General features: G+C 40.7%; 1 protein-coding gene across 2 annotated transcripts in view; it reads left to right on the top strand.

Moving 5' to 3' along the window:
* AHRR (aryl hydrocarbon receptor repressor) overlaps window positions 1–12,292 on the top strand; it is an 82,199-nt gene that overhangs the window by 48,426 nt on the left and 21,481 nt on the right. For both annotated transcript variants that reach the window (XM_071736932.1, XM_071736931.1), the window contains exon 4: window positions 6,238–6,338. In XM_071736932.1, coding sequence (XP_071593033.1) covers window positions 6,238–6,338 — 101 coding nt within the window. The remainder of the gene's footprint in view (window positions 1–6,237; window positions 6,339–12,292) is intronic.

Here is a 12,292-nt window from a genome sequence, read left to right as displayed (position 1 = left end):
CACGTTTCCTTCTTTGCATTCACACCCTGGCTCTGATGCTCCCTTTTTGCTGGACTCCCCGTTTGCTGCCTGCCCAGGCACCACGCCAGCTCCATCCCCGAGACTTGGTCGGGTCGGTTGATGATGAACTCCTGCCTCAGACTGATTCCCTTCCTGACACAACCTTACTAAACAATTAAGTCAAAAGGGAAAGGACAGAACTGATGGGTTTTAGAGGGTTGCGTGAGGAAGAGGGGGTATTTCTTCTGGGAACCAGAGGAGAGCACATCAGGACTTGCCCAAGGCAAGAGGCTCGCCCTGCTCCTTCTCTTGCCTGCTGAAAACCCTCTTTGAGATCTTATCCTTAATATCTTGTCTGATCACTAATAAATCTTCTAACAACCCAGATCTCTCGGGGCTGATGTTCATAGAAAAACTCTAGGAATGCAAGCTTTCTCCCTCTTTTCTGTGTTTTTCTGTAGAAATATTTTCCATGTGTACTCTCACATAGAGAGCGAGCAGTGGCAGCAGGATCGCCATTTTAGAAAGTTTATCTCATTTGCAGTTTCTAAAATCACAGAATCCTCTGGTGGAATACAGCAAAACCACCCGTTTTGATGATCCCTCTGGCATAATTTTTTACTGTTTGTGAAGGGATCTGACATGGGGGGGGGCACTCCTCACCCTTAACTCTGCGGGTTTGCTCCCCTCTCCCCGCTGCACTAAAGGAGAACTATTTGCTGCTCCTTTACCTTAAACCCCATTAAAATTTTTAAAAATTATTTTACTTTCTTTTTTTAATTATTTTATTTTCTTTTTTTTTAATTTTTTTTTTTGGGGGGGGGGGGGTTGTTTGTTTGTTTCTTTTAAAATTTCCCTTTATTTTATTTTTAGGCAACTTCCAGATATCCGATACAGTATATAATGAGGAATTAGGTTCCATTACACGAAGGCTTAACCTCCCCGAAAAGCATTCAGCGCTTGCCAGGAGTCATCAATATTTAACAGCTGTTGTTATTATGAAATACTTCATAGGGTAACGCGGCTCGCCTGCTCGCACGCAAGGGCTTGAACGGGCGCCAGGACCCTGTCAGAGCCGCCGGCGGATTGACAGCCGGAGAGGTTTGCGTGACAGCGGGGCCGGGGTTGGTCAGCAATCTGCCTCCTCCGCTGCAGCAACAGCAGCAGCAATGGGAACTTCTCCTCCCCCCGCTCCCCGCCCCAGGAAAGTCTCAGGAGGGGGTGTTACGAGGGCGCCCCGAAAGCTCCGCGGGGTGGTGGCACCTCCTGGGTGCCCCGCAAGCGCGCGTTGTGGGCTCGGGGTGGCCGAGGCTGGATGGGGAAAGGGGAAGAGTGGTTGGGAGGGAGAGAGGGGACGGGATCTGGAAAGCAAACAGTTCGGGTTGTACCTTAAATAAATGTCATGCTGTACTCGAGAAACTTCAAAGGGCAGTCAGATTTCAAAGCATCTCTTAAGAAGAAGCAGACTGAGCAAACCGCTAAGTTGGGAAGGCAAGGGTTGCAGTGCTGCTAAGCATAACTTCATCTGGTGCTCTGGGAGCCTCCTCAGCAGGACTCTTTTTTATTCAGGGGGTGCATTTTTGGTGCTGATTTCTTTTCCAAAGCATTTGTGCAACCTGTCTGCTGTGGCATTTCAGAATGCGAACATCCCTTTCGTATTTTTTGGCAACGTACAATTACAGCTGCTCTTTACATTGTATATTGTTTAATTTTAGTGTGCACCTAAAGAGTACTGTCCTCATTGGCACTCGTTGTTCTCTGTAGCACAGCAAGAGGAAACAGACAATTTCAGTTCACGGCTCTAGGTTACTTAAGCAGAATTGCTCCTACCAAGTGTTTCCTTGCTGTTTTGTTTTATTTTGTTATCATTCAGGGTAACATGCATAGCTGATTCTTCCTGCAGCTCAGAGATCCAGGAAGAAAGACCCTGTTTTCTCTTCCTTTCAACTCACAGAAAAATTAAGACTCATATTCATCAAGCACTCTCTCTGACCCTGCAAGCTAGATTTGGTATTTTCATCTGCCTGTTTTAAGAGACAGTTTAGCCCCTGGGCATCACTGGAGAGAAGTGGTCTCACTGGTACTGCCAGTAGAAAGTCTTGAAACTGATATGCCTGCATCATACTGAGTCTGAAGAAGATAGTACTGTCCCCTTCTTATACCTCAAGTGAACCCAGGCAAGATGTTTGGGTGGGAAACAGCATCCTTTCACTGCTCATTTCTTGCCTGTTGGCTGATGCAGGTAGCCTAGGTAGCAGGAAACCCCTGGGGCAGCTGGGGTACAGTTTGACCATGCATTAGTTTATTTCAGAGCTTAGCTCAGCAAGTAATTCTGCTGATTGCTTTCTGAAGAAAAAAGATTGTGTTTGTGTGGGAAGAGGTACAGGAACACTTTGGGGAATGTAATCCTATGGGTTTAAAAGTACGGTTTTATGAGAGTCTTGAAGTTTCCATCCCCTCTGAACTGAAGAGTATTCTGCAATGAATACATGTTCTGTTATTTCTAGGGCAAAGCAAATGTCTGGTTTAATGATTCTTCTATAGACTTTAATCTGTCAGGCAGCTTTTCTCTTCCTTACAATATTCCAGATTTGTTTTTCAAGCCAAGGAGTTTGCAAATGCAGAGAGCGATGCTCATTTCAGAACAGGAGGCTCAAAAGAGATCTCAGCTTTTTACGGTGTTCTGGGGAGAGACAGCACAGCTGTGAAGGGCTCAGCAGCACTGTCTGAGACAGTCCCATACTCCATTCAGCCAAACTTATAATGACGTTTTTCCCTCAGATTAATTAGCCATCAATTCTAAGTCTACATTAATTTTGGGGTTTTTGTTTTGTTTCTTTTTTCCCACTTTTTTCACCTCTTTTAGATCAGAATTTGGAACAGTGTCCTCAGATCTTTGACCTTTGCCTCAGGAAACCACGTTGGTCATTTTTCCTCCCTCTTCTTCCTCCTTCTAACCCCTTTTGCCCCCCCTGCCCTGTGTATTTCCACAGTGTTCTCCTTTTAAGGGACCCGCCATTTCCAAAATTGTGGGCTTTTAATGTTGCCTGGGATAGCACCATGCTCACTAGATTTCATGACCTTGCAAAACTCTCAGACCCAGTGCTTGCATTTATCTCCCTATGGCATCAATACGCTCATTCATCTTCTTTGGCAGAACAGCTCCATCTTCTGTTTTATTTTGTGTTGTGGAAACGCAGGCTAGATAAGCTCTATTCAGAAAAAGGTCCCTGCTGGTCCTTCTTCTCATCTCTTCAGTTTGCCAGTTTTGGACTAGTAGGTGAGCTCTCTATGCTGGATTGTGGAAAATCTAGTCCAAGGAGTTGCTTCTCCTATACAAAACAGTTCAAGTCTCCATAAGGCTAAAACTTTTTTTTTTTTTTTTTTTTTTTTTTTTTTTTTTTTTTTTTTTCTGCCAGCAGCATTCATCAGACTGCCTGCAATAGCAGGTTTTCATTCTTGCCCCATTCATAATATATGGCAACTCCAACAGCCAGAAGTTTTCCCCTCAGGTCACTGAATCATTCTTCACTGTTTGTTATTTTTTAACTTCCCTCAGTTTGCTCCTCACCCCATACTAAAGACTCCTGCATTCTTCAGCCTTTCATTTGTTTTCATTATCATAGGCTGTGCCTTTTCTCCAGACGGCCACCATTTTATTTAATGTCTAAACATGATCACAGCTGTCTTGGCTTTTTCTCCTCATCATCCATTTTGGGGATCTGAGTGGTTTTTAGGACTTTCTTCCCCTGCCTACTCCAGGTGACAGCTCTCTCCAGCAGCCGTAGCTCCTCTGAGCCATCACTGCAGCATCATCCAAGCACTGGGTGGATTAAAAATTCCATCACGAGGAGGCAGAACAAGAGTGAGCAGCAGCTCTGCTGCCTCAGGTGCAAGGGGGAAATACATCCCTGCCTCTGAGGAGCTCTTGCTTCTTGGCATGGAGGGTGTCATTCATCTTTGATGGTGCAATGGGTCTCCTTGCAGCCCGGGCCTGTGGGTTGGGTATGTTATGAAACGGATGTGTGTGGCCGAACATACGGGTAACTCTAGCTGGCAAAATAACATTAAAATACTTTCCATTTGGAGATGGAATTTATAGTAGCCAGATGAGCTGGGGAACAAACATCCCTTGTGCCTCTGCTGCTGTGTTTGTGTGAGCCTGAAGGCTAACAAACAGGCAGGGAGCTCTGGCCCGCTCAGTTGGGTAGAATAATAGTTTCCACTAATGATGAAGTTAGAACTGGTGGAATTTTCACAACACCAGAAGAAAGTACCAAAAAAAAAAAAAAAAAAAAAGAAAGCCTTCATTTCCCTTCACCCCTCCCTGTCTGTCCTTTAACCTGCACAAAAACTGCAAACCACCATGTCAGTAATTACAAAAACATCTTTTCTGAGAGGGGGAGCCCTGGAAGAGGCCATTTGGAAAAGGGGCTGGGCTTTTAAAAAGTATTGTCACTGGTGTCCCTGCATCTGTTCTTATGGATGGGCATAGCAGAAGGCTCGGCTGATGGTGGTGGTGGTGGTGGGGAAGCAACATTTTCCAATTAGTTCAAAAGGTGAAAAAACATGAAAAAGCAGATTGGAGAATCTGTATATCCCCTTTATAGCAGCCTAGCTAACGAGTCTGGAATCACAAAATCATTTTGGCTGGAACACATGTGTAGGGATCTGGTTCAGGCAGTTTGGGATTTTCCTGATGTGTTTTCCCATGCCCAGGGGAGAGATTTATTACATCTAATTGTACATTTGAGATGACTGATTTGTGGTAATGACTGACATTATCACTGAAGTCAAATATTTACAATGTAAGCTAAAAACCATCACAAATATTCAGTCGGTGTGGTTCAGTGTTGCCATCATCTGTTATAAAATGCTGATGCATCTTGCAGCAGTCCCTCACTAGGCTGTTGCTCTTGTACAGCCCTTTGGAAAGGAAGTTGTTCCATTTTGATTCTACCCACAGTCATTCTGTGGGTAGAATGTATTATTAATATTATTAATGCAATTTAATAATGCAGACCTTTTCCTTAATTTGGTATCTTACTAAAAGTTTAAATCCTTTTGTCATGACTTTTAGCAACAAGCTCAGGAGCATTAGAATCTTGCTGGCTGTCTCCTCTTCTTATTCTGATTTTTTATGGACAATTCCTGTCTGTCTCAACCCTATTATTTTGATTATTAACCATCTCTGGCTGTGGCTGCTCCAGCTCTCTGCTCTGGCTGGAAGGGACAATGTGTATCAAATGTCCCAGAGCTAATCTCACTGGTATGCTCTCCTCTCTCATTCTCTCCATGGAGAGGAGAACAAACAGAAAACTGAATCTTTGTTTGTTACTGGGATATTTGTATGCCTCATCTCTGGGATGTGGCAGTAAGAGTGAAGCTGACTCCTTAATCTTTAAGGACCAAATGACACAGACAGGTTCCTGTCATATACCCTAGACGATGCAGAAACCCCATGTATCAAGTGATGTCAGTCTCAGAAATTTTTTCATTATCCCCAGAAATGGGGCTGTATTTCAGGAATTCTTCTGTGGGCTATACCAATATGAAAATTTAGGTATGAGTATTCAAAGGTATTTCAGATCAAGAAATGATCATGAATGTGTGGAAAGAGCACATGTCTTGACTCCCATTAAGAAGAATGCATGCAATTTTAATCTATGATGAGAGATTTTCATTAATTTCAGAAAGGAAGTGATGTGATAAAAGCAAATTTTTAACCTCAGTTTTAAAATCTTTAAGAACATTCCCTTGAATATCTCAGTCAGGCTCACACTGATAGAAAGGAATAGGGAAAATTGAGGCTGAAAATAATCTGATGCTAAGGAGGTCAACACTGAGAATAAGAAATTTATTCCAGCCCCTTGTCTTCTGAGATATATAGACATATCTTTATATTCTCATAATACATATTTTTATAAACAAAACAACTTGCTAACTTTCTTTTGTTTCTTTCCTGTGGGTTTTTGTTGTTGCTTTATGTAGAGTACACTAATGGAAAAAATATGTCCAATAAAAAATGTGATAGATATTTCACATAAAAAACATCTGGACTGCCAAATATGTATCTATCTCCCTCACAGTGAAAGAAAGTTGTCAGTAACTGAGATCCAGACCACGATGACAATAATTTCCAATTAAATCAATGCATGTTAAGTGCCTAAATAAGAATTTTAGTTTAGCAGCCCTATTCATTATGACTTCTAAATTGACAATAACTTTTTCCAACAGCCATCCAAGAAAAGCACTTTAAGAAGCAAGTTGGCCAAGCAATAAAAGAAGACAATGTATCTAACAAGACTGCTGTACAAGAAGGTGGACTTCTACTAGAAGTGAGTGAAAAAAAAAATTACTGTCTTTTCTGGCTCTAATTTCTTCAGTTTGACCATATATTCATGCTTTGTGGCAGCTTTGAAGAAATGGCTGGTCTTGGTGTGAGTTATTCAGCAATCACACTTGTGAGTGCTTCTTGCTAGAGCAAAGCTGGCAGTCCTGGCAGTCCAGGCAGTCTCTGTTTGGGCAGCTGTACCTCCTACCCCTACATCTTTGAAATTACCAGTGAGCTCCAGCAGGCCAGCTCACACCTCTTTTTCCTCTGGAGTGATAGCACAGGTTTATTTCCCTTGGCCCATACTTTAAGGGAGACAACAGGAGTGTGCCTGGTATCTGATCTAAGATTAATCTGGGATATTGCCATTTATCCTACCTCCTCAGCTCTATGCTCCAAGAGCTTGTCTTGGAGCCTTGACTACAGAATTTATTCCTTGTATGTATTCTTATCCCCCTCAGAATGACTTTATATTGGCAGAGCAGCATAAAAGGACCACACTGTTACTGAGAATTGGATCTGTTAATCAGGATGAAAAATTAATACTGCTGTGATCCACTGACCCAGCTAGAGCACAGAGGTCCATCCTAGATCTATCTGCATTTCAAACACGTGATGTAATAATGCCTTTTACATGCTGAGGTCCTCAGAAATTCCTGTGTGATTAAAACTACACATATAGGGCTTTTTTGGGTAGGATAATATTAGTGGTATAAAGACTGTGTTTTGATGACAGCTCTAAGTTTACATTTACATGTAAATGTAAACTGAGTAGTAGCCTCCAGCAAATAAATGTACATTATTAAAGAAAAAAAAGACATTTTATCTCAGGATTCAATATCATAAACAGTTCAAGTCTATGGAATGGAAGGTGGTGTCCTGCTTTCCTTCCTCTTAATACTCCGTAAGATTTTAATTTTGTACTTCGAATCAACACAGAGGTGTCTGATTAGTGCCAAAATCAGGTGTTTGGCTGTGAGGAAGTATTTGAAACCATTTCCATTCTCAATGCATAGGGAGTAGAGGGTGTACTATAAATATAGATATAGTGAATTCCTAATTTTTAATGAGGCTTTCCTACCTTTAATCTCTGTTTTTCTGGGTGTATATAACAAGTTATGATTATTAAGGATCTTCAGGCAGTTGCCCTACTGCTAGGAACACATGGAGAGAACACTGATCTGTCATTTCAGGTAGGTTACAAGAGACTAATACCACTCAGTATGCTGATGGTCTGCTTACTGCAGGGCATACAAGAGTTACATTCCTTTTGAATATATGAGAATTATTTTGTCCAGGGTCATACCTCATGAGGATCATTAACTAGATGGCTAAGTGCATCTTAAGATGAATGTATTCACTAGGCTTCATTTATGGGCATGTCTGACCCAGAATAAGAGGATGAATTTTTCCTTAGGCCTTGCTGGACGTATTTCCTGGGGACTGAGCTTGGCCTCTGATGCTCATTCGGTGATTGTGGCATGTGAAGAAAAGTGAGGGATTTTGTTTGACCAAATTCACCGTGTTGGTGATTAGGCACCATGGGGCTTTAACTGAATGGTCACATTTCTGATCCCTTCCAAGGAGGACCACACAATTATGCTCTCGTTGCTCTGCTTTGCATTTTGGCTTCTGAGTGTGGGAGCTTTATTGACTCTCAAAAGATATTTTTCAGCTTTCAAAAGCCACTTTCCTTCTCCTGACAGCAGCTTGTGCTGTGCAACCTCTCCTTGATGATTTATATAATGCAAACAAGAATAACCTGAGTCACCAAAATATCTGTGAAAAATATCGCCCCTAGCTGCAATGTTAATGGAAAAACAGGGAAAAATAGGTAGAAATATGAAATACAAGAACCCAAATTACTGGTAAAAAATATATCTGTAACTCCCAAGTCTTGGAACAATGCAGTAGTTCTCCCTTCAGCTTGTGAGAAAACACTGGAATTAGGCTGTCTTCAAAGTATGTGTAAAATGTTTTTTATTTCTAAAGGCCTCTGCCACAACATGTGGTTTTTATTTAAGATTTTATAGATATTTTTACAGCTATAATCAAATAGCTTTCATCAGCAATCATAGAATAAACAATGATACCGGTTTATCAAAGATCTTTTAGTGGAGCACAACAGGTATCTAAGTAAATAATTTCTTCTAGTGTTTTAAGATCAGTTCTTCTGGATAAGAGAGTCTTTTCTTGCCACCCTTGCTCCCCTTTGGAGGGAAGACAGACAAACCAAAGTTCAATTTTGATGGTGATCTTTTTGAGTAAACCCAATTTTTGCAGCTTTTTTCTCCCCTTGGAGACCGCTTGACTGCAGTAATGATTTTTAAATTTGCACTTTCAAAATATTTTCCAAGACAGGTGGTGTTGCAACCCTTGTGCCACATGCCTGCTGGCAGAAGAGGGACACATTCAGTTTCTGAAGCTTGTTACTGAAAAAAGAACACTGCGCCAAACCCATAACCAGAAAAGTGGGAAAATAAATTGTATTGGCAGTCAAAAAATCCAGATAGAATTTATAGGGTGATGGGGTGGAGAAACACAATAAAATGATGACTTGGAAAAATAAGAATGAATCACTGGTGGGTATCTAGGCAATATCCTTGATTGCAGTAATCATCTCATGACTGTTGGCCTCCTCCAGCTCTTCCCCCCAGCTCTGCTGCACTCACAGTCTCAAGTCCTTACTCAGAGTCTACACTCCCGGGCAGGTAATTCTTTGTCTCAAATGCACGTGCAGTTTTCAAGCATTAAACTATCCCACCAGAAGACTCAGATGCCCATTGTGGAGAGGATGGCCCTCTCTGGACTTGTTTACTCAATGGCATGCGGTCAGGCAGCGGCCCCATCATCACCTCTGACTATTTCTTGTGTAATCATCACCCATATACTGAGCAGCATCCTGCTAAAATTGTCACTGAGACTTCATTGACAGTTGCTTCTGCTTCTTATGGAGGAAGCACAGATTTTCAAATTTTTGTCTCCACCCTTGCTGCTGAAGGAGGTGTCTTGATGGGCTTTCTTTCCTTCTTTGTTAAGTCTGTTGGTCTTCTGATCTGCTGTTGTAGGCTGCAGCACAGGATTTATGGTATGTCTGTCTCCAGATGTACTGGACATAATTCTTTTCAGGTGTGAAAATAGTGTTTTATATCCAAAATGCCAAAAAACATTAAAAAGAAATACAGATGATCCGGGCAGCTCGCAAACAGATGCTGATGGAGTAAGACTGCCTGGATCTGTCAAGCCCCATCTTGCTGATGAATACTGATAAAGGCCAGACCTGGTCTCCTTTGTCATTTCTGTGCTCACCAGAAGCTCACACTCTTTCAGGGAAGGTCCATGTTGTTTTTCAGAATGTTCTAAGCCACTCTTTTGCACAGTTTGCAGACAGATTTCCACATGACTCCTCTACTCTCCAGGCTTCAGGGCACAAAAATCACATTTCTGTGGTTTTGTCTCATGTTTTTCTTTATGGCTGTGCTAAAGATGCCAGTCATCACACTACCCTGCTATTTCTTATTCAGTGACACTGTACATTTACTGTTGCTGAGCAGAAATAATTAGCTATGCAGGCCCAAGTTGCCTTTTTCCTGATGAAAATGAATAACAAGGTCTATAATTTGGTAGATGTTTCACTATAAAACCCATGCATGGGAACAAGAAATGAAAGGACCTTTCAGGCATAATTTAAATTGCAACCCAGAAGGCTCGACATGTCTGCGTGCTGAAGAGACCTGTGGCCTATTTTCTGATTATAGTTCAGAGACACAACAAGCTCCCTACAAAAGCCCCCACAACATTGCTCTGATGCCAAAATCACCTGCTCCTTCAGTAGGAGCATCTGCACCTTCTTGGTTGCAAACCTTCTGGAGCATCTGGAGGTAGCTACACCAATTTTTATTCATTTTAGCATATCAGCAGACTGTCCAGGAGACCCATGCACCCCATGTATATGCTTAGCAGCGAGCTGCTGAAGGCTTTGGAATCTCCTCATGCATATGAAAGAGACTTCATTTCTTCCAGCCAAATACAGGACAGAATGTTAGTTTTCACCAACAGCAGAAGAAGCAAATTACTCACACTTTATATATTAATGCATGGCAAAGATCTCATTCTCCACCCTTCCTCAGCAGTACTACAACTGCAACTTACTTATTTAAATTTTTAGACAGAGATTGTCAGATGCCTGGTGTCTTAAAATCACAGATATATGGTCTGTGATGAAAAAAAAAAAAAAAAAAAAAAAAAAGTAAAGAAAAAACTTCCTCAAAATCGTGTCTGTCTTCAGAAGAGAAAAACCAGTGAAAGCTAGTTTTGGTAGTGTGGTCCCTATAATTCTTCCTCGGTATCAATAATCTTAGTTTCACTATGTCAGCCACTTAATCATCTAAATTTGGATTTTTCAAGTTGATCTTCTGTGTTTTGTAGGCATGATTTTGTGCCACCATTTAGCAGATGGATTTCACTGATTGGAGCTGTAACATTTGCATGGCTACCAGAATTTGTGTTTGGAAATAACTGTTGGTGCAAAGAGATAGCATAATCAGGTAGAGGCACTTCATTATGCAGACAAGTTCTTTGTATATTAATAATTCCATATCACAGCTTTGGACACTATTGTGAATTGCAAATTTTAATTCTTGCTTGGTAGCTCTCACTGAAGTCGTTGAGACTTTTTTCCCCTTTAGCTTTAGTACCAACTAGAATCCAAGTATTCTTAATGAAAACAAAAAATCAAAGTTTTTATTCTAGGTAAAAGGCTCAGGATTTGATAAAATGCAGGCTTAAAGAGTATAATTTAACATTATATTGATACATTAAAAGTGGCTGCAAATAATAAGCTTTCTGGGAGTTACTTTGAACAGAGAGGTATATGTCCACATTTTAGCACTAAAAGGTGTTTCCAGGTGGCCTCTACTAACATCTTGAACTCAAGTTCAAGTTTCATTCCAAGGGACTTGGAAAATGATACATTAGAAAACATCCTATTGGTGCTGTTCTTCATTCTGCATCAGGAAATAACATAGGAAACCCTTTTCCCACTTGGTTTCCTGTAATTTTTTTGAACTTGTTAGTCTAATTCCACTTCCTCCTTCCCAACTGATTTATGTAATCTTGATAAAAGTACTTGATAAAACTGTGCTCTTGAAAAAGGTACTCCAGTTTGAATTTCAGTCTGAAAGCAAGAGATTCTACTTTTCCTGTTATTTTTTATTTTAAACTTGAAAAGGAAAACTGGGAGTCAGACAAAAGAACATCCCTGTCGTAGTGGGCTATGACCAAGGCACAGACTCCAGAAATGAAAACCTGGTATAGAGAGACTTTCTGATTCATTCTGATCTTGAATTCCTTTTCAGATTCCAATGGTTCTGACTTTCCTAGTACAGTCATTCTAAAGTAAATCCTGTTAGGTGGTGATATGGTGCTTCATTTTTAATTTATTGGTTTAAGATAGGGCCATCAAAATAGGAAGTTTGCATAAAAAGTTTGTAGTCTCAGTGCGTTTTCTTTTTCAGTTAATATAACTTCTAAAAGTTACCCAAACAACTCTTTTACTTTCCTTTGTTTTCAAACATGAACCTTCTCCCAGTAATTCAGATGACATGATTTAAGCTGACATTAGTCACTTGGGATGACTTACAGAGAATTTATCCATGAAAAAAAAAAAAAGCCATAAATGGGGTCAGGAGTAACTTGCCATTTTATCCCATGCGTACATTCGCTTTCTGCTTGCCAGGCACAGACAAAACACAAAGGAACATTTCAGAGGCCCTGGTTCCTTTCTTTTTTTTTTTTTTTTCTTTACAAATAGGCATATTTCTAAAATCCAGACTTGAAATTTGGCATAGCCACAACTCTGGGCAAAAAATATCCTTTCTGTTTCCCTTTAAACAAATAACTAATGTTCTCACTTATTCCTTTTATTATTTTTTTTTTCCTTTTCAAACAAATCTGGAC

This window comes from Heliangelus exortis, chromosome 2 (assembly GCF_036169615.1).
Source record: "Heliangelus exortis chromosome 2, bHelExo1.hap1, whole genome shotgun sequence".
In the NCBI taxonomy this organism is placed as follows: Eukaryota; Metazoa; Chordata; class Aves; order Apodiformes; family Trochilidae; genus Heliangelus; species Heliangelus exortis.
Note: the sequence above shows the minus strand (reverse complement) of the source record. Positions and strands in the feature narration are given on the sequence as shown.